Source organism: Danaus plexippus, chromosome 8 (assembly GCF_018135715.1).
Source record: "Danaus plexippus chromosome 8, MEX_DaPlex, whole genome shotgun sequence".
In the NCBI taxonomy this organism is placed as follows: domain Eukaryota; kingdom Metazoa; phylum Arthropoda; class Insecta; order Lepidoptera; family Nymphalidae; genus Danaus; species Danaus plexippus.
In genome coordinates, this window is record NC_083542.1 from 5,842,323 (window position 1) to 5,865,971 (window position 23,649).

Here is a 23,649-nt window from a genome sequence, read left to right on the forward strand (position 1 = left end):
GGGCGTTTTCACCGTTCCACTTGTTCTTTAAATGGGTTATCGCCACGTCGCCTAATATCAGCGCCCCTTTTATAAACTTCCGTCAAAACTCACGCCTCAAGGTCCCAAGGTAAAAATATGTTGTTTTTAAGTTTAAAGATTTCAATATTTTCATTTTATAATACAAAGAAAGATCTTGCAACTTCTGTCATCTAAATGTCAGAACTGACAACAGATAAAAAACTGTATCAAGAGCAGTACAAATAAATTTAAAAGTTATCTGGCACCATACATTTCAAAAAAAAATTTTTGAAGTAGCCAAAGCCTCCTTTTTTAAAGTAGATTAAAAAAGCTCTTAAATAAAAATAATTCTGTATTTACTTCATAAAATGAGTTCACTGCCTTTTTGTTATATTTTTGCTTCCTTTGGTCGTTTATTATGTCCCGGTGACACATGTAAATATAAATAATTCAGTTATCTGTTTTCGCAACGTTGTCCGTGTGCGCCCGCGATTTTCTATTCTAGTAATAAATGTTTGAAATATTATCTCATACATTAATTTATAACATTTTCAGACTTATTCTTCACTATTTGTTGATATTATAATTTCAAAAATAACTGTGTGCGTTTTACTACTTTTTATTAGATTTACAACTGTACCGCACTTAATCAAATCAGATATGAAAGTAGTAGAAGGTCAAAAAAAGAAGTAGTCTTTTTGTACTCCAACCGATATTCGAGATATTTATAAGTGAAGACGCTTCCACAGGAGTTATATATTCAATTCATGAAACAAATTTTTTCACTAAAGTAACTTTGTTTTTCTCATCCTGAAATTCGTAATAACGTTATAAAAAGACTCATTAAACTTTACAAATTTATTATTCTTTACAAGTATTCTTTCTTGTTGAAGGGTTCTTTTGTTTACTAACTTCAGTTCAAAGTGCTCTCAATTTCAAAGTTTTCCATCTGAAATCAGAAAAACAAAATTAAACGTCAATTCATTATAAAGTTTGATATATGTATTATAGAAAAAAAGAGAATAAAAAATATTACAATGTTAGTTTATGATGAATTAAAAAAAAATTACTAATTGCCAAGTGATTAAGAAATTCTCCCTTTTTATTAAACATGAAGAAAAGAAACAGGTGTGATTTATTATTAAATTTTAAAGGTTAAATGGAAATTAAGTCACACTATGTAAATTCATTTCTGAACATATGTGTCCTCCAAACTGCGGCAACTGATGCGGTACTGGATATACCACATCCACCTGCTAAATTTGCTTAAAATTTTAAATAAATGTTCTCAAATGTTCGGTCCATCATGTTGCAGGGCGTCCTACACTGTGTTTCTATATAATATCTTCAAACGAGGTCTCCACTCTAATACGTTTCATCTTTATCAATTTTATGATAGTTGGGAGATAGATTTTCCTAACTTCACTACAACTTACCATTTTTTAGTTATCAGACGTATGACTTTATTTAGAACTCGATGTATGAGATAAACTCTGAATATCGCACGCTCCGTACCCCACTCAAAGACTTTGAATTTAAGGACCAGTACTACGGCGAATGTAGGTTTTATATTGTGGGGGATGGAATTAAAAAAAGGCTTTGTCGGCAACTTGAGAACCACAAGACTTGCCGTATATCTGTCTTTTTTTGCAAGATTTGTTGTAAGCAAATTCTCTAATAGTCACCTCATCCTCGAACATATTAATCGTCAAATTTTAAACAAGCTTACAAACTACCAGTAATTTCACCTCAGTGAGAAGGTTCTTCAGTCGGAGAAAATATCTATTATACATAGCCTGTTGTACTTTTTGGTACCTTACCATACTCCGGGGATTCTTAGCACGTCTATCATCTATTACGTTATATAACAGTTACTGTGGCCAGAAATAGTGTGGCTACTAACTACTGATGGTGCTGCTGACTGCTATTCGGATTGTTATATGTTTTACAAAAGCCCTGTAATTAAGTTACTTTTTAAAAAAGGGGCACAAGTTTTATTTAATATTATACAAGCTACATTTATCACAAGCATTTTTTTTTAAATATGATATTTGTATAAGTTACCAGAATCACGTTAGTGATGTATAGTTAATGGTTTCTGTATTTGAGAATATATAGTATATTATTCTTTATTAAATTTGCGTATTCACATGACTTTAATTCACAGCTATACTAAAAAACATCTTTTTGCTTCATTTACTTTTACGAAACAATAATATTTTTTGTTTTTCTTAATTATTGAAACATATGAATTAAATACAATATGTAAAGCTTCCTAAAAAATATAGAGGACAAAATGAAAAACCTCATAAATTTCCTAAAATAACATTTCATAAAAAAGTTTTCATCATTTAAGTAACGAATCAATACAATTCATGTACATTTAATTCAACACATCTATATAAAAAATATTGACTATCAATAAAACTTTTATAAATTCCTTGTTCTTTGTTTTTTTTTTTAATTTATATTTTAATTTTTTCATAATAATTCTATTTTATCTATCACATTACGCTCATATGGAACGATTATCATTAAACGGTAGATTAATTACACTGAAATCAATAAAATGAGATCCGTATCTGTAGTTTATCATTTTATCTATTATACGCTCGATTAATTGCTTATAACAAATGTTTAATTACCTTAGCATTTTCAACTGTTTTAATAACTCAATCATAGTGTGTATTGCTACAAACATTTTTTAACGTCTATTTGAATATGACAATTGGAAATAAATTTGACAATAATATTTAATTATTATTCTGAAATCATGAAGTTCATGAACCAAATTTTAGAAATACATACCTTTAAAGCAAATATGCATATATATTAGCTCTTACAATTTAAATTAATAATATAAGCAAATACATTAGCTCTATACAATTTAATTCTGCTAAACTTCGTCTTCGATTTAAACACACAAACATAAAGACATTTAATTTATTATTTCAGTATAGTACAGATAAGGAAATCAATTCCTATATAATAATAGTAAAAAAATTATCTTATAATATGATATAATCTATTGACATCTTGTCTTATTACGAACAAATACGTTTTAGATAATCGCATTTATATTATTTTTTAAATGAAGTAACATTTAGTCATCTAGTGGTCGTCATGACTAGTGTGTACCTTCTAAACATTCTGCTGGTTCTAGGGTCGGTACAGGTAAAATGGTTTTTGCTCATTCACTATAATAGTTATATATAGCGTAATGATGACGTCAATAAATTCTTAGAACTATTAAAAATCTTGAATATAATAAAATGGGGAGTCTAGTGTATATAATTAATACTTAAAAAAAATTCAAATAAAACGTTTCTATTAGTTACACTATTTGTTTCAAATTAATCCGCCTGTGACATTATACATACCAAAGTAAGTTTGAAGCACAAAAAAAAGTTATAATATAACAATATACTACGTATAAAGCAAAGTTGAGTGATTGAAATAAGGTTAAATAAAATTAGCAGCAGGCAATATATGCATAAAGAATTCGACCACTTAAATTTGTTTTGTCTTTTTATAGTCTTTTATATGAAACTTATTTTTATTATTTTTTCCTTATGAATTAAAAAGTAAAGAGATTGAACACCCATCTGAAGAAAATTTCTCTAGGATAAATACCTAATTAATTGGCTTCTACTCTATAGTAGAGTATTAATTCTATAATGGGATTGAAAAAGTCAAAGAGAACAATTGCAGGAGAAAAGGGGTGAAGGCTATAAAAATGCCGTTCAGTTTAAGACCATTTGAACAGAAATTATTTTTGAGTATATTTTATTGTATGTCTCTTATCAGACTATATTTGTCGCTTAATTCCTAAGTTGCCATAAAAAAGTCTATTAATGTTGCCATTTTATTTACGTATTTTTTCAATATGGCTTAAAATATATTGCGGAAATCTTTGGAATAGTATATCCAAGCGTCTTGTAAAGTTCTTAGTAAAATTATGTATTTTGCTTTCAGTAATATAGAGTCAAAAAAATTCCAGTCTTAAAAAATAAAATAGAGGATTAGGTATGAAATGTTTAATTCATTCTACTTAGCTCGCCTTGTATAATGTAACACGCAAGTCCCAACGGCAGGTATTAGTTTTACGGATAACCCTCTCTTGGCAGTGTCTATCGTTGTATATACTTATGCTATTTCCTTAAACATTTTAACAAATAAATGATTTCATATATACATAAAGATATGAATAAACGTAAAGATACAAAATAATATTACATACCAATTAATTTTGTGTGGAATATTCATACTATATTTTAAATTAACTTCTGTATTTTATATATATTTTAACATTATGTTATCATTTTTTTTTTTATTAACGCTTCCAAATTTCTTCACATTACAGGCCAATCCTTTAACAGTTGACCATGATGTGGGATTTCTTGAAGACGTCAGGGGTTCAAGTAAAAGAATAATCTAAATAAAATTATCCATATACGATTAATTAAATTTAGTACAGAATACTATAATTTGGACTAAATTTCCTATTTCCTGCGCCATCTACAATATATTTTCAAATCTTTCCAATTGTCGAAACATAAATGCTTTAAGTGCATAGATTCACCAGTACATTGTTTAGTTTTTAATAATAATTTGTACAAATACATAAAATAGCAATTTGTTATAAAGGTGTCAGAATTGTCGGAGGTATAGAAGCAACGGAGGGACAGATTCCTTACCAAGTATATATGAGAACCGTACGAGCTGATGGTGGAGTACTCAGTTGTGGTGGTTCAATCATACACAATGAGTGGGTATTAACAGCTGCTCATTGCTTGGGCAGGTAAGTAATCATTTATTTTATCATTTAATCTTTGCCCTGTGTTCTGAACCTTGCAGTTTTCTGTATGTCTTATCTTTAAGTTACCCGTGTACTATCAAAACAACGAGAAACCTAAGTCTTTCAAAGAGCTTATCTCTTTTAAGATTTTGTCAAACGCAAACTAAAAGAATTTTTAAAACTGATAAACGAAATGACATAGATTAAAAATATCACTTCTTTATGTAAAATGAGTCTTCTATTCTAGTTTTGTGAAGTTCTATATTCGTTTCGGTGTAATTCATTTGGACAAGCCTCTGCTAGTATTGGAAGAAGATGACTCCAACGCTTTTCTGTATCCAACTTATATCGGCGACCTGATTCAAGTCCAACCAAATGATATTGGCCTTCTAAAATTGAGCTCCAGCGTGCCTTTTGGACGTAGGTCAAATTTAAAAAATACCAATATGAATACTAGCATTGTTTTTCTTTGAAAACTTATTTAATTAAATTTATTAACTTGTTTCATAAATTTAATGATATTATTATTCAAAATGAAAAGAAATACTATAGATACAAACAAAATTTACAGCTACTATACAACCAATTCGTTTGCAAAACTCAAAACAAAAGGACATTGACTACACAGGCCAGAGATTGATCGTTAGCGGCTTCGGATATACCGACGAATCCTGGCACGGTAAGTATTTTAAAATATTCGCTACATTATTTAAAATATCTTAGCAAAATGGAAAAGAATATATATAATCCTTTGTTTTCGTCTTAGGTGACAGTTCCTCTGACGTCCTTCTTTGGACCTTTGTACGAGGTTACAGCAATCAAGACTGCGCCAGAATTTACCGTTCAGTTAGGGAATCAACCGTCTGTGCTGAAAGTTACAATGCTACACAATCTGCATGCTATGTAAGTTTTAACAAACCATTCTTTGTTATAAAAAAAAAACAGTTAAATATATTTAACTGCAACATGCTTAGGGACTTAATCATATGAAAATTATTTAAAGCTGACAAATAAAAACATATTATAAATATAATAAATGATACTAATAGGGAGACAGTGGTGGTCCTTTGACTAAAATCGACGAAGACGGCCGCGTAACGCAAATAGGAGTTGTCAGCTTCGGTTCCCGTTTAGGGTGTACTATTGGACGTCCTACAGGTAAGAATTATATTCAAACATTACCAATTTTGTATTATAATTCAAATTATACTATACAATTTTTTTTAAGTTATAAAAATCCATAAAAATTATTTCCCCAAGGATACATTCGTCCTGGATATTACCACGATTGGTTCGAAGAAATAACTGGAATCGACTTTGACTGGGAAAGTTATGAATCTAATAGTATAGTAGTAGCTGGACATGAACTGGCAGAGGAACATTAACTTATCTCTAATGAATACTGGGTGGAATAAGAAGGCGATAATAAATATTACATTCCCGCAATAAAATCACCGGAATCGCTATTAAAGACCATAAACAAGAAGAGAACTGCATTGATTTATGTTATATTAAAAACAAATAAAGAACAAGAAATAATCTTTACATCGTTATTAATTAAAGCAAAAGATTCCTTATGTAGGACTTCTATCACAATGTTAATACATTTTTGTTCATATATTTTAAAACTAATTTTGTTGTTATTTTTATTGTTTGGGAAGTTCAAAGAATATAAAAATGTTTTACTTTGTCTTAGAAAAGCGTTTAACACTTACCGCTTCTTTATTTCAATACAAAAAAAAATAATAATCCCATATTTGTATATGACTAGTATATTATTTTGAATTTTAAAATTCATAATAATATAGAGATATAAATGTTTATTCGACTATAAATTGGCTTTTGTGAATTTTTCTTCCACAATATCAATTCACTTTTAATATTATATTACAACTGAATTCAGTTAAAAAAAAATCTCGTACATTCACAAAAATAAAATAAAATAGAGTTGTTCAATGTACATATTCATTAAATTGATATTTGTATATTAACTGTACATTGTTTAATATGCTTTCAGTTTAGTGTTTATTTCATGAGAGCGTTGGATTATATTTACTTCCAACTTTAAAAATGAAAGCTGAATCAGTTGATTTCTTTCTTTTTAATGAGAGCTTATTTTAAACAAAGGAGTAAAAAAATATAAGTAAAATTAATATATTAAAAATCTGACGGTGTGTTAAGCGAATAAAAATGATAGGAAAGAGATCGAATAGAATTGCGATTTAGAAGCATAAAAATAATTTTTATTATCTAACAAAACCTCCAACTGCTGATTCTTCCTAATATTTTTTTCCAATTATTAAAATGAAAAACCATTGAGAGACCCAAATGAAAACAGTACATCCGAAAAACTGTGAAAGAAATCATGAAATAAATAAATAATAAAATATCAAATACAACGCAACTCATTTTCTTTAAGCAATATTTACTAAATCGGAAAATGAAATTGAATTACGATGAAATTATATTATATTGAATGAAAATTAAAACATTGAAGTTAGTTAAAACGCGTCAACAAATGCAATATGAATAAATCAGAGTAAAAATTATATTTTCCATATATGTTGACAAATTTAATTTCTGAAACAGTATTTTTTAGGCCTTTGAATTTCAAAAATGTATAACGCAACAATTATGTGAACGAATAGACGTTTTTACTGCGATTTAAACTGAAAATCGACAACAATTAAAATTTTGCATTGGATAGATCTTGTCAATTTGGAAATCGAAGAATAAATGTAAATAGTTCGAGCATATTCAACTGCAAATTAGGAAAAAATCTATTATAAATTTTGTTTTTAAGAACGGCTATACAATATAAAGTTAATATTCAAGAGAATAAATTCAAATAAACATGACGAATATTTTTATAATTTAATCCAAAACTAAAAAACATGATTAGATGTCACTACGAGACTGCAATAAACTTGCAACAAGGTAGCATTTGCAACATAAATAAGCAAAACTACCCAATTTAAAATTTCCACTTAGTTTTACTCAGTAAATGTTATTTGTGCAAAAATTTTGTCTGAATATTATAAAATATTTGAGTATTTATTGGATTTCCAATTATTAACGAATGATTTAAAGAGATAGATAGATAAAAAGCACAAAAATATTCATTAAATACTTCTTTTTTATTTCTAGCCCCTGAAATTACACTCATAATATTTATTATACAAATGTTTAAATTTTCTTAAGAAAAGTTAAACCTCAAAAACTTTACATTAACGCCTTTTTTACAATTGTCCTATAAAACGGCTATAAATAAATTCTTCCAAGTTTTTTTTTCATCACAGCACGATGTCCCTCGAGGAGATAAAATTTCGTCATGCTTACTATCGATAAAGTTTGACATAATCTTATGTCTTAAAATTTTTTAAATATGTCAAAACCAAGAAAATAAATTGTTTTTTTTTTGTGTTATTTACTATGTGAACGCTTAGTAAGTTCACAATAATGTGAAACAGTGCTACCACGAATTGTTGAAGTCCTCGCCTAATGATTTTTTATAGTACCATGTTTTCGCAACAAGGTGGAACACAGAAAATTACAAACGACAACTGTTAAGATAATCTTTGCCTTGTAATGTAACTTTTTATTGTTCTAACCATTATAATTAAAACTTTATTTTGGAACAAGGAAGGCGTCATTAACTTCCGAGGGAAATTTTCTTAATCCAAGAGTTTTTAAAGGTTAATTTATTATTTTTAAATAGATTATAACATTTACAACCGCCAGAACTTTTTAAAATTTAATATTTTTTTTTTTTTCGTTTTCTATTAAAACATTCATATTATTTAATTTGAAGCTTTTATTTTTTTAGTTAATAAAAGTCATGGATGCTTTCAAAACTAAATTATCAGTTTTGCTAGATATAACAATTGCGTAAAACAAAATATTCATTAAATTGTGCCCAGAACGATAAGGCGGGGGGGGGGGGTATTTAAGTTAGAAACTGGTTCTCACCTCAATTCTGTGAGATTAAAACGGCATATTTTTACTTATTGATTTCCATTTAAACATTTTATGAAAATGTTCAAACAATCTTTACAAAAATAGCAAGAAAATACTAGTAAAAATCAGGATAACATTTCAATACTTAATGAATTTGTATAAAAATATATAAGAATATGAAAGGTGAACTAACCATTATTACTTGTATAACTAACTTGTATAAAGCAATGAAACTGTTTCTGAGATACATTTACTTAGCGGTTAGTATGAACAAAAACAAGCAACCCTTTACCGTAAACGCATTCATTTCTTCGGGTACAAATTATAATCATTGTGATAAAACCTTCTATCCTACTACCAACGGCGATAACATTAATTCCACTTTTTTATAAGCTACCAACAATAACTCACTAATTGGAACCGTATGAACACATTTTAAATTATATGTGACCAAACTTTAATAAGTTAGGTGCATTGAGTGGAACGTAACGAATGTGTGCGAAGTTTATTCAAGTTAGTCTTCCATTAGTATAGAGGAACAAGTTCTGCTAACGAATGACTCCAGTGAGTTTTAGTTTTATCATGAAATGTAATAACTCTTCCCAATACCGATTCAATTAGAAAAAGTTATATAAAAACACAGTGGCGTACTTATTTGGTTTAAAAAAAAAAAACTATTTTTCAATTAATAATAAGTCATTTTATTTGGAATCTACCTATAATAGTAAGGTGGTTCGTTTTCCACGTCAAAGATTTAAATTTCATTTAAGCTGAACAATTATATGAATACTCAATTCTATTTCCGAATTACGTCAGATATTACAAGATCATCTAATTCTATTACCTTAATAAATACAAATCCATTTGTACATATCACATAAAGATACAAACATGTTAAGGACATCGAATAATGTAATTTTTTTGTAGTATTATATGCCATTCCTTTATAAGTCATGAGACATATCAGACTGTGTTCTTATGTGAAAATTACTTATACAATGAAACGATCTTTTTAAAAACACTTATTGAAAATTTTATAACCTCCTTTTAACAGTTAGTTTATACTGATGATGTTTATAATTCTAAAAAATTATGTCTATGTCTTCACTTTAGTGGTAACTCTTCGTTAGATTATCTGATTCTTCGGGTAAGCTATTAAATAAATGTATAAAACATAACTAATATATAAGTCATAGAGTACTTCCATTTATAATTCACTATTACATACATTGGTTGTGAGTATGTAAAAATAGTTTGTAAAATGTTATTCAAATTAAAATATTCTTTTATATTCTGATCGCTTATATAAATACAATTACAAACACTTCAAGTCACAAATGAAATAAAAATAAATATTCGACTTTTCGAATAATATTTTTCTCTATGCTTTCATTTTTATTTGAAAAGGAAAATTAAAATATCTAAGAAAGCATGAATGTAGGAAACGCTTTTTTACGTATAAAAATGGAAGAAATGTAACAATTCATGAGTGAAAAACCTCTCAAGAAAATATCTACTGGACCAGAGAAAATAGGAAAGTCGGTCACATGACAGAGTCACAGAGTTTTATTTACCTTATAGGAAAACGTTTTAATAATTTAATAGGATTGAACCGTATAAGTGAGCAAACATTGAAAAACTTCACTCATATGGAGTAATCCTTTATTTATCACTTTTAAACGACTGCTTTAGTTTTTTGCTGAATATAATGCATTCATATTTTTACTTTATACAATAAATATAAAATCAGTGACTTGCTCACAAAAATATATAATTAACTTATTCTTAATTTATTTGTTGTGTATTTATTCAAACATTGCCGCTCTATAACAGCGATGAAATAATTATTATACATATGTATTTAATATACATATATGTAGCACAAAAATCTTAGGGTCGAGAGACAGTAAGGGTAACTTACTTGATTCTCTTACACGCCATTAGGTGCAACAATTTAAGGCAAAGGTCACAATGTAAAGGAGGAAACATAATCAGAAGAAATCACATAAATTTTTAGATTATAGAAAACGCTGAATTATCTACATATATTTAACTAAATTCTGTTCACATTTTGCTACACATACAATTTACTTTAAATTAAAACCCATCAAAATTACTTATATGTACAAAATTATATATTAACATCAAATTTGTTATATCTTAATCAATAGAAAAACATATATTGATGTGTGTTAGACGTACTTATATGTTCTATATCATAAAGTTTAACTCTTTAAAACTTTAATGAAATTCCTTTCATACCCGGAATAAAACTAAAAGCACATTCTCAGGTTCGTAAACAGAACAACGTACGGGAAGTCACTAGCCATCTATCATTATAAAATAAGTACCGAACTTTCGAATTAACAGAGCTTGTTTAAAATTACTTAGAACACTTGAGATTGAATGTATAATGATTAATGTCTATAACCTGTTAATTAAAAATAAATTAAAAGTAAATCCATTAATCGTGACGTGTGAAAATCTTTGTATAATTATAAAATTATACTTTGTATATCGTTTGTGTTGTACCGAAAATGCTTGCTTGCATGTGATACATAAATATAATGTAGTTCTGATTTTGTACACTTGTATAATATTTCTATCTTTAAATCCTATGATTTGACTAATATGACAAGGATAAAATAATTTTATGCTTTCATTAAAAGGCACCATAAAGAAATACAACCAAGCTCGTTCTTATTATGAAAAAAATTTTCTGAATACTTGAAGAATGTTTTTAGTAACCATATATGTATAATAAATTGGAAGGAGTTGAAAAAAAAATTTGCTTCATTTTGCCATGAAAAATCAATGTTATTAAAACCTGAAAATTTAATGTGATGAACGAATATGTAACTTATTATTAAGAATTTTCAAATTCTTTGCTCTACTTGATTTAATTGCAAGATATTGTATTGCAACAAAAAGGGTACTATTTTTCTAAGGAAAGTGATAAGGAAATGGCTTTATTGAAAATTTTATTTACTTCAGATAAGCACTATAAACGTCTACGTAATGAAGTAAGAATAAATCATATAACTTAATTTATCAAAACAGTACATTTATTTACTTTGAATAACTTTTGATAAAACATTTCATTAAAATAATTCTCCTTTGATTAACAAAATCAAAAAATAATAGAAAGCGCAAAAACAACAACCTTTCGCAAAATGATACTATTATCACACTGGATATATAAATTTGATTAGTATGTACAAAAACTGATTTACTAAAATGTTAGGCATATGGGATTATAGACCCGGATTATGAGGACGTTGTTAATATTTATGTGAAAGCTTTGTTGAAATAAGTAAATCACAGTAGACTGCTTATAATAAAATGTTTGTATTATCTACCGCCATTAAATTTTCTAGTGGGTAGATATTTCAAATAGTTATTGTGACACTATTTACATTATAACTCTAAACATATTTCAATTATGAAAAACACATATTTTGTTTCAATAAAAAGTCGTATTTTTTAAAACATTGCTCTATATTAATAAAAAAATTTTGAATGTATGTTGAAATATTTTTTATTTAAGTTTTAAGAAACGTCGAAACAAATAATTTAGCTGCTTAAAACCTCTTCCTTGATGAAAATAGATGTTATATTGTCTCTCACTTGAGTTAGAGGTGCTAGAACCTAGCTGTAGTCATGTAACTACAGATCGAACATGGGATGGCTCGACCGGGGAAATACCACCCTCTCACGGGAGATCGGCGTGAAGTAGCCTTTATTGGCCACGTTTCGTCCGATGAGTGAGAGAGCCAGTTGCCCTTTCCCTATTACCACCTTTTCCTGAAATTTCCTTTTTCCCACCCCTCCCTATTCCTAAAAAAAACAAGATTGGCAACGCAGAGATGTTGCGGATGTCCATGGGTAATGGTAGCTACGGCCCACCAACTAGGCCGTGTGTTTGTTTGCCACCTTTCACATAAAAAAAAACTCGAAAGAAATAATCTTTTGCTCCAAAAAGTCTTCAATTATTTTATCAAATCGACGTTGTTTTCTTGAGTAAGTTGTATATTGTAAAAAAATATATGACATTGTATAAAAACAAGTCCAATTCCTATACCAAGAATTAGAAGGGAATCTTAATACTTTCAGTTGTTATAACAGTAGATTTACTGATAAACTATGAAGAATAAACCATCTATTTTTTACGAAAACAGTCTTAAATCTAAAACCTGAACAAAGTACAATCCGCACCAAAGATAGGACCTGAAAATAGCGACATATATTTAATTTCAATAACTAGGATATAATTCAAATGTTAATCTAAAACAATAGTAACTTTAAAAATGAAACCGAGCAATTCCATCAGAACATGTCCCAACCATTATTTGAATTAGTAACCTTAAAAATTACTTTAATGTTGTAAAATAAGTTCACTTTTATCATATTTTTTTAACTTACTAATATAATGACTTCTTATTTTTATAAATTGTGTGTAGGAATTTAATAATAGAAACAAAATATAAGAACCGCTTATCATTGACGATATTTTCAATCAGTTGTTATTTTATTAAAGTTCATATTTAACAAACATACAATTAATTTTAGCGTCATTAATTTTATGATAAAATACCGGGCTAATTTATATTACATCAGTAAAGGTTTATTGCATACGTATTTACGAACATGCCCCTTGATAACATCGTTTCATATAATAATATATTTTAACACGTTAAAATTCTGAGGTATAAATACAACCACCGTAGGCTACTATTTCACACACACACTTTTGTATATAAGATCTTATTTTTTTATTCCTTAATACATAAACCAAAATTTTAAAGAAATGCTTTAAGAGTGAATTATTTAAAATCTGTACATATAATACAAATGTAACGGAAAATTGGAGGCATTTATCAGAAAAACAAGATTAAATATTATACTGAGTTTTGTCAATGTAAAAACAAATAATTACTATTGGGATTTTGTCTGTTGGTCTATAACAAACGGCTTATTCGATCAATACATGGTTTTCACTAATATGAATACATTATAATATGCACCACTTAACATTTAAAATTGATTTCATGTCAAGCTAATTAAATTAAAAAAATATGCTGATTTAGAGAGCTTGACAAATATTAAATTAATTATAATTCTCCATACATACCCATAATAAAAACGTTTAAGGAAGATATCTGAGAAAAAATATGTGGCTTTATGTGGTTCTGCTCTGTGTTGGCCATCGTAACAGCCTATATTCTTTGAATGCACTGGAAATACGTCTAATATGGTTTATATTGAAGCATTATTGTTAAGTATTTTTAAAACCAAATTTAAATGAAAGTTTATAAACCAAAATATAAATTTCAACAAAATTCTGCTCGATCTTTTCCACGAAGTCAAAATAAGGGGATAAGTTAATCATATATATAACCATAAAACTCATACCTAGCTAATAATATTCTATATTGTCAAAAACAATCATAAATATTATATAGTTTTCAAAATATCCAACGAACTTAGTTCTTTATCTTTGTTACTTCGGTCTCTTAAAGCAGCGTTTTGTCTAATGGACATAAAATATTTATATTAAAGTTCTAAAATATAACGAAAGTTTTAACCACCTATTTATAATATTAGTAAATTTTATTATCGCAAAAAAACTTACTGTAAGCATTTTTCAAAGGCATTTTTTTGGATGTTTATACATATTTTCTATAGAAAACAAAAAGGCAATATAAGTACCACAAATAAAGTAATTAGAAAAATCTGTTTAGTATCATATCATATTGAGATCTAAAACATTTGCGAGTATTCGTTTAAATAATAGTAATATTTTTGGATTACTACACGTTATCAGCAACCATGATCACGTTTGCTGCAAAGTAATCGAAACGTCGAGAGTATGTTTTTTTAAAAATAATACAATAACGCATAGTAATTCGAAAATATTAGTTTTTTCAAATCATATAAAAAAAATAGGATAAGACACATAGTACTTATGAATCGTATAATTTAGTAAAAATACTTTAAATCCTTTGGTACAAAGTTGTATCTACGTAAATAGTTATTTTTCTACAAAGGCACGATCCATTTAAAGTCATTCATCACACAGCTTTTCATCTCATTCCCAGTAAAAGTTAGAGTAAAGACGACGAAAAATTGGAGTCTGAAATGTTTCTAGAAAAAAAAAATACTTACATAGGTACGACGGAAAAAGGTTATTAATACTCTATGAATGACTATTGTTGCAGTGATACATTAACCATGAATTACACAGTGCGTATATTTCCTTTTCTCTCTGAAAATTTTTTGTAACTTAAATTTTAGGTGCAAAAATAGAAAAAGGCACTTGTGTGTAAGCTATTCCGTAGGTATGTCGAAAATAACATTTAACTTGCCGGAGTTCGCGTATCTGGTTTGAGACTTTTTTTTATTGTAAAACTTTTGGATAAATTAGGATATATATCAGATTAAAACAGATTTGTTATATTTATAGATGTTACAATAATGTTATTTTAAATGTTAAATATTGAAAATATCAAAAGAATTTTTTATCTCAACGAGCATACAAACATACAAAGAGGAAACTCCTTTATCGAGCTATTTTCATGGAATGTCATGCAACCTGAAGCGGGAAATAAAATTATAGACAATTTATTTACGCCACAAGTGCTATCAAAACACATTGCCGACGTTGTATTGTGGTTTCAATGAAAGTTAAGAAATAAATGTGAATCGACTAACCTTATAATAGTACAACATAATAAGAATAATGTCATAGAACAAGGTATATTATTATTTATTTTAACAAAAACAAGTTGTTTTAAAAAAAGATATTCCTTAAAATCCTATTGCGAGCCAGATTTCTTTAGTATAAACTTACTTCGAGGATACTATCACCACTAACGAGAGAGTAATAAATCAAATATAAGGATTTCAACCAGTTTTTAATTAAACATCTAAAATCGACAAACAGATTGTACAAGGTCAGTTTCGAGGTACAGTCATTATTTATTAGTTTACCTGACATTATCTGCATTTTTGTCAAAGAAAGTTAAAGGACGCTATAGTGTCCTTTAATTATAATATTACCAGTATAATATGTCTATAACAAGCACAATTGCTCAAAGATAACATCTCGGGTACGATTCAAAGCCAAGAATAGTTGAGCAACAACAAACTTATTACCAAATGTGTAGGTGCTTACTGAAAGGCATAGGCAATGGTATGTTATATTTCTCAATTAAAACAACATTTAAACGACATATAAAGGTGGGCAAGTTCTTGAGACCAATTAACAATATAAATGATGGTATGAGCACACTGATGGTCTCAGAACACTGATGGTTCACCGTCGTCCATGGTTATTTTCGACACAAGAGGTACCAATAGCTTACCAATTTGCAACGAGTGTACGTATATAAACCTGATTGAGACTGGGTTGTCTTGCAGTGGACAAACGAAGAGCAGCATCAATACAAGGGTAAAAGAACATATCTCAGACGTTAAAAATAGAAGTGCATCAAAGGAGCAGTTTGTAAATACACTATGGATAAGTTAAGCTATTATGTCCGTTTTGACAGACCACAGACCTTCCGGATGAAGACCAATATATAACGGTATTAAATTGCAAGGCTATTGAAATTAAAAAATATCCTTGTTTCCACGACGAAGGTGACTGGCAAATAGGTAACATATGAGACACTTTTATCAAAAATATAAAATTACACGTCCATGACAGTACCATCAGGCCCAACGACAGCACATTAAGCGAAGAAATTAATAAATCAATAGCGGTAGTTTACCAAAATTAAAACTAACTAACAGAAACTTTCATCTCATCTGTTGTCATGATTATTGCAAAGTAGCCGAAACGCCGAGAAAACTGTAGCATAGTGAAATCATAAAGTAAATTTGAAAAACCTGGTTTTATTTGAATGCGTTAGAGACAACTTATTCTTTTAAAAAACAAGTTAGGCAGTTTTGCAAGAATAAAACGATTTCAAAAAAAAAAAACAACTATACGTTTTAATAATACGAGTAGCTGTGACCCACTTTCAAGTTAGATATTGTTATATTTTCAATCACCTTCCGTGTTGCATTGTTACTAAAATCAATGGGAATGTGTGCCTAGGATTCAGAAACTACGCAAAGTGTAGCAGAATATTGGTAGTTTGATATAAAAGTATTGGTGTAAATGGATCACCAAAAAAATACTTCGGGACCTCATATTCTTAAACATTGAGAATCCATAGCTTTACTTCGTCTATTTTACTATTTCTAGTAACTGTGTTCTTTAAGTCCATTGCAATGTTATATAAAGTCAACACAAAACACTTTCGCCTACATTTCTCATTTTTAATTCTAGTAGTTTAATAGAAATATAAGTTAAAATCTTTTTAATAGATATTAAGATTGCTAGATTAAATAGAGAAGTTTTTTATTTGTTAATTAACTAAGATTATATTGAATTTAGGTATTTAAGCTTTAACATTTGTGTTTTTTTATAATTTTATATTTATTTATGTAATTAGTTATCTGAAAACCCTTTTACAATAAGTATGATACATGTTGTTATATAAAATTCCATAGAAATTAAATAACCATGTACAGAGATGCGTTAGATTAAACATGATAGACTATAGGTTATGTAGTTAGTTAATGTGAATTAAAAATAATATTTTTATATTAAAAAAGGAGTTGTATGAAAGGCAAAGAACATTTTGCTTTTTATCGAATAGCTGCTTTTATTCTGATAATTATTCCGCATTCAGTAATCCCTTTAAAATGTACGCTGAAATTTTCTTTTTAATTTAAATCTTGTTAGTAGGGCCGTGAAAGTTCATTACGAGAGCATTTTAAAGCTTATCTCTAGTACCATTACAGTATTTAACGAGCTACTGTGGAAATTGTAATCTCAATTGTAGTAGCAATAAATAAGCATTCGATTTTACTCTTTCATTAATTAGTCTTTTTCGCCGATGTTCCGAAATCTCTTTGTTAGGTTAATTTTACCCGAATACTGCGCGGAATCAGAGTATCACTTTTTTAACTTCTACATATTTAAATACATTTGTATAACAACGGTTTTAAATTTATGTCACTGGTAAACTAGGTAATGAATATCGTCAAAAAGTCATCCGCTAGAGATTAGTCTTTGACTTTGAATGTGTATTCTCAAAAAATTCATATGAATCGCATAACAAACTCGTATATGAAAGTAATTAAAATTACCCTAGATAACTATTAAAAATATTTTTAGAATGCGATCGAAATACTATGTCTTAATTTTCATGAAAATATGATACATCATTTAACGGTAAACAAATATATAAATGTAGCCAAGAAAAATATTTGTTAAATAGATAAAATTTTTAACATATTTCAAGCGGCTAAAAGCATTTAGTGTCAACCAAATCTATGTTCGGTTGTAAACATAAGACTTCGAGGAGGCGAGTAAACACGTAGGTTTACGAACAAGTTTTATTGCAAACAATTCAAACTCAAGACAATGGCAGTACGTGAGCATGTTATAACATTATTGTTGAAGAAATTAGTTCGCAGTAGCACTTAAAGAAGTTTTAAGGTCTGATTAATATTTATAGTACATAATATTGGTTTATAAAAGAAAATATTGCCAAAAGAACCATGGATGTACTTTAGAAAAGGATAGACATAATGAACAATAAGGCGTTACAAAAGAAATTCAGAAAAGAAATTTGTTTTCTCTCTTCATAATTTAAAATAGTATCAAATTTACTTTTGTGCTATTTCAAAACCTAGTTCTATATCAGCGAAAGTTTTTTAAAGTAAAAAAAATCCTCCGTATACATAGAATATATATATGAAATTATTATAAAATAATATATCTAACGAAATACTAAGACTAAAAAATATTAATCATACATCCTTTAGGAAGTTACCAAAATAGATATAAATAATAATATATTTATAGTTTATTTCAAATATAAATAAGGTTTTTTATACATCATACAGAGAGATGTGATAAGTAAGGAGATGGAATAGTTTATTCCCTTACTGACTTTTCTTACCAAGGCTCAGCATTGGTTTACTGTGGACGTTTGTGGCTGAATGTGGAGATGTTTAAAAAAGGAGCGAATATTAGTTCCAAATAGAGAAGCAGGGCGCTTAACTACGAAGAGAGTATTACAGAGACTAATCTCGAACATATTTCCATTACTACGCGAAACTCTGTTCCACCTTCTCATAGAAGAGCTTGATCCCTAACGTTAAATCATATTTTAAAATAAAACAATGTATTATTATTTTATTATTCTGTTATCTTCAACGGATTTAAGTATTCGAATCTTATTAAATTGTCAAGATAAAAATATAAAATTATTATCTTCTGGTCTTTAGTTTATTAAAATGTCATACTCATTACTGACCTCTGACATTCATTAGGCCACTTAGAATAGATTTGACTACTAACATTTTAGACAGAACACTGAATTTCTTTCTGAACTTATTATGAATAATTTTCTACATAAAATTTTTATAAATTAAGTTATTATATTTTTTATGAATTTAAATGTTTTTAAATAACAATTTTAATTTATTGATACTTCAATATTAATCAATTATTTTGTATCCTAGAGACATTGCGTACTTTTTAATGTCAGAATAATTTAAATAAATATCATATTACAAAATATCATATTATAATGTAGTGTTAACATATTATACATATAGTGTAGTTAAAATATGGATAAATTCATTCTTTGTAGGTAGTTTATTTTCTTAAAATAATGTGTGCATATAAAGGGGTGAAAGGAAAATGGATCTATCTATCTATCTATCTATCTATCTATCTATCTGGACAATATATAACGAGCATTAAAGACAAGTTCACTAAAGTTTATTATAATGTTATAATATCGAATTGTTATTTATTACAACAATTGAGATTAGCGTTTGCGTGGTACCTCATTAAACTCTGTAATGGTTCCAGAGATAAGCTTTAAAATGCTATACAGTAATGAGCTTCCACGGCCCCACTAACAAGATTTAAATTTAAAAGGAATTTTAAACTAAAGCAGCATAATTAGCACAATGAAAATCCATAAAATATAGTGCAATAATCATTTATGAATGTTTTACCAAAATAAAGAATACATGGCTCAGAGTATGTGTAGAGGTGCCAGTATAGTTGAATGTTATAATTTAAGTGTTGGACACACTAGATCAAAATAAATAAATTAATTTTCTTATAAAAATATTTGTGCGTTTCATAAAAAAAAACAGTACAATCTTAATTTTCATTCCTACCATCTGTATGATTGTTCGTAACTTAACAATCGAGAGAGTAACCCAAGTATATAAGTATGTATATTGGGCCGATAATGATGGGTAAAACCTCATACCTTTTTCCATATTCCAAACGAAACTTGAAACTGCATTTTAATATCTTTATTTAATAAAGGCATATCAAATAAAAGACATTATCTAAAACGATACCTATTAAACATTTATTATCAAGTTTTATAGCTATCACAGTTTTTTTTCCTATACACATACATATCCTTTCCAAATAAAGACAAATTTTACGTTAAATTTTTTTGTAACCATTACCGATTTATAAAAAAAAAACAATTTTTATACAAAATATTTGAAGTATCCAAGAAATGCGTCATAATTGAGCCATGAAATGTTTCCCAAAGGTCTAAGGGATGAAACTTTTTGTATGAAAATTTAATGCATTATGCTACGGTGGAGAAGGGTACACATTTACAAAAGAAGTTAATTTAAAATATTGTCTTAATTAATTAATGGCTAATACAATACTTACAGATGTTGTACTTTTAGTTACTTTTACTTTACATTTTAGGTTACTTACAACAATGATACGTGCGACATTTTTGGTTCCTTAAAAGGAAAAAATGTATCATATGAAAAAGCACTCTTCCTATATCTGTTACACCTTTGGAAATGAGTAAGTTTTTAATTTTACCCTGCGTCACAGAGAGGTTATATGTAAAGCTATAACTTTAACGTAATTACGCTTAATAACTACATATTATTTAAAAATATAAGTAAAATTATCCACTAATTTTACAATAACTAAACCGGAAAATACGAATAAAAAAAAGCAAATAGACCTGCTCAGAGAACATTCGTTAGAGCTTTCTTGTATTAATAGTCTTGTTGAGAACTTTAATGAGACTGTATTATTTACTTGAATCCGAAAGAATTCCATGCAAAATCTTATTTCGCACTTAAACCAAAATCAATATAACGTTTACGAAACTAACGTGTTTATATTTTTTAAAGAAAATAATAATGCAGTATATACAGCTATAACAAATAAAATAACTTGAAGTTTAATTCATAATATTTTTGAATTTAATTCGTCGTCATTCTTATTTTTTTACAACATGCGAAAAAATTAATAAATGAATCAATCAATCAATCAATTAGTACCAAAAATACCTATTTCAAAAAAGTTTATAATTAAAACTAAAATAACGTATATGTAATGAAGCACACTTAAATTGTTAATGTAAAATTCGTCATTTGAAATTGCAATGCATTCCTCTCACAGTTCAACGGCAAGGCTTTTATTCCGCCTGTACTCTGTAGATACAAAGCCGTATTAGTTGACCAAGTGCTGCATTTATTTAATTTCTATAAGCCTCAAGTGTACATTTATTTCTCGTATTTTTAAAATAACATTTATTTTGGAAGGAACTCCTTAATATTTATTTTATATAACTTGTTTTAACCGAATAACCGTTAAAAGAAAAATAAAGAAGCTAATAAATAAAACAAAAATAAAACAATTTTCAACAAAAAAGACTTCAAATAGGATACTGAAAACTACAAAGATAGCCTTGAAACAAAATAATATATAGGTATTTTAATTTTGTTATACTTTTCAATACGATGTCTACTGTCTAGTAAGACAATAACTGGGTATAGATAAGGGTAAAGATGTCATCCATCTTTCCCAAAACTCAAATTAAATGAAAGTTTGTTCTTTGGTCGGCTATTGTCTTATTTAGGAATTTTTTTTTTTTCATTCTTCAATATTTTTCTTGTTTTGCTAACAGATTTTGTAATTTTCTTAAGTATTTGTCTTAAAAAGCTATCTTTATTTGAAGTTAAAATCAATTATTACATTATTTTGGCATATTTTATTTATAATATTATGTGTTATCAATAATTTGATATCGTACAAAGGTTTTGGACCAATCGTTTTAAAGGATTTTCGAAGTTTTCCTTCCATATCTTTAGGATTTGATCTTCAGATTCTGGTTTCCTTATCATGGAACCACCCTTGGGACATTTGCTTTCCAACAAAAACATTATCATTGTAATAGGTTCATGAAGGAGGAAGTTATCTTCAAAAAAAGTTATAGCAAACTATCATTTTGGAATATGCGTTTATATATTTTTCAGATACTCTCTTTCTTCTTTCTTAAGCCATTTAAAATAAAAGAACCACCCATTACATTATTTTCTTCCGCTGCTGTGTTGTCCCTGAGTACTTTTTTCTTTTCTAATATAGTTTAGAGTTTCAAACGTTTTATTTATATATTGCGGTTTCCTTTTTATTTTTCTATAAAGTTTGCGCCTTTTAAAAGGAAGGCTTAACAACTTTCCAATACAACTATCGCTAGGAGATTTGGAACAGCCTGCAAACGATCTTGAATTATTCGAGTGAAAACTACTGCATCTCCTCACATCCAACTTAAAATTGTCGTGGCTTTGGTAAACAAATTGCTTTATTAAACAAATTTTATAAAAAATATATTTATCAAGAAATGGTCGTAATCTTTAGGAATCTTTTGATGCTCAGAATTAATAACTTACAATAAATAGACAGTTTTTGTGGCTATATGTAGTATTAAGCAAAAGAGTCAAAAATTAATAAATAAGTCAAAATTTTTAGATAAAACGTAATAGAGGAATACAGAATTTTTTTTAATAACAATATACATTAAAGTCTAATCAAAATTAAGTCACTCCGACTTTTCGACAGGCCGAAATATTGGGACCATCAAACAATCCCAGTTTATTTATGTCGTCACAACTTTGACGCTATAAAAATTTACTCGATCGTGTTGTGTATCATAGCAATATTTTGCAACCTTCATTTTCAAGCAATCATTACTATTATTATAAGAAATTATTTGAACGAAAAGTAAATTGCAGAATATAGAAGATTTTATTAAAACTTAATTATTTCAAAGGCTTTATAATCAATTCAATTGACATTAACTAATATTAAGATATAGTGCCTCTATTGGAATGCTTTTTTAGTGTTCGGTTACAGTTATTAACCGAAATATACAGATTATTTAAATCTTCAACTTAGATATTATTTCTCTGTGTGCTGCAGTTTGTTCACCCAAATAAAATTCTCTCTATATGACCAAACAATATACTTCTATAAATATTCTGCTTGACAAACTAAAAATATGAACGCAGGAACATTTTAATGAATGGACAATGGATTACCTACACATTGAATTTCAAATAATAATGTAAAAATTTAAGTAAATTGTTCATTTTCAAATTGTCCTATTCAAACTCCCATGTCTTGAAAAATGTAAAAAACGAGTAACGGGCATGAAACGCTGACATAAACCCACAACAATACTAATTACAGTTACAAAAATAGGAATTGTATTATTTATCAAAAAACTACCGCTAATATACTTTCCTCTAAAGTAAATTCTTTGTGTGAAATGAGAAACTAAATTTTGATTAAATTCTCACCATTTATTTTTTAATTCTCTGAATGTTCTGTAAAAAAACATTCATCTCATCGAATGTCAGTAGCGATAATTTTAATAACAAAATAATTATTTCTCTTAATGCTTCAACTTTCAACTTTAAACTGATATCTAACACATGATCTGTGGTAAGCTATTTTGCTTACGAAATTATACAAAATTATTTTG

The 23,649-nt window shown here is 27.8% G+C and overlaps 1 protein-coding gene across 1 annotated transcript; it reads left to right on the forward strand.

The window, feature by feature from the left end:
- The first annotated feature begins 3,075 nt into the window (after window positions 1–3,075).
- Window positions 3,076–6,339, forward strand: LOC116773275 (collagenase-like). The gene is made up of 8 exons (XM_032665701.2): window positions 3,076–3,174; window positions 4,364–4,421; window positions 4,648–4,801; window positions 5,046–5,218; window positions 5,370–5,477; window positions 5,565–5,701; window positions 5,848–5,956; window positions 6,059–6,339. The coding sequence occupies exons 1-8, from the start codon at window positions 3,124–3,126 to the stop codon at window positions 6,181–6,183; spliced, it is 915 nt and encodes a 304-aa protein (XP_032521592.2). The 5' UTR covers window positions 3,076–3,123; the 3' UTR covers window positions 6,184–6,339.
- Window positions 6,340–23,649: the final 17,310 nt, after the last annotated feature.

Coding starts and splice junctions, on each gene's coding strand:
- LOC116773275 (XM_032665701.2), top strand. CDS start 3,124: ATGACTAGTGTGTACCTTCTAAACATTCTGCTGGTTCTAGGGTCGGTA. Junction 4,802..5,045: donor GCTGCTCATTGCTTGGGCAG/GTAAGTAATCAT, acceptor CTTCTATTCTAG/TTTTGTGAAGTTCTATATTC. Junction 5,702..5,847: donor CTACACAATCTGCATGCTAT/GTAAGTTTTAAC, acceptor TGATACTAATAG/GGAGACAGTGGTGGTCCTTT.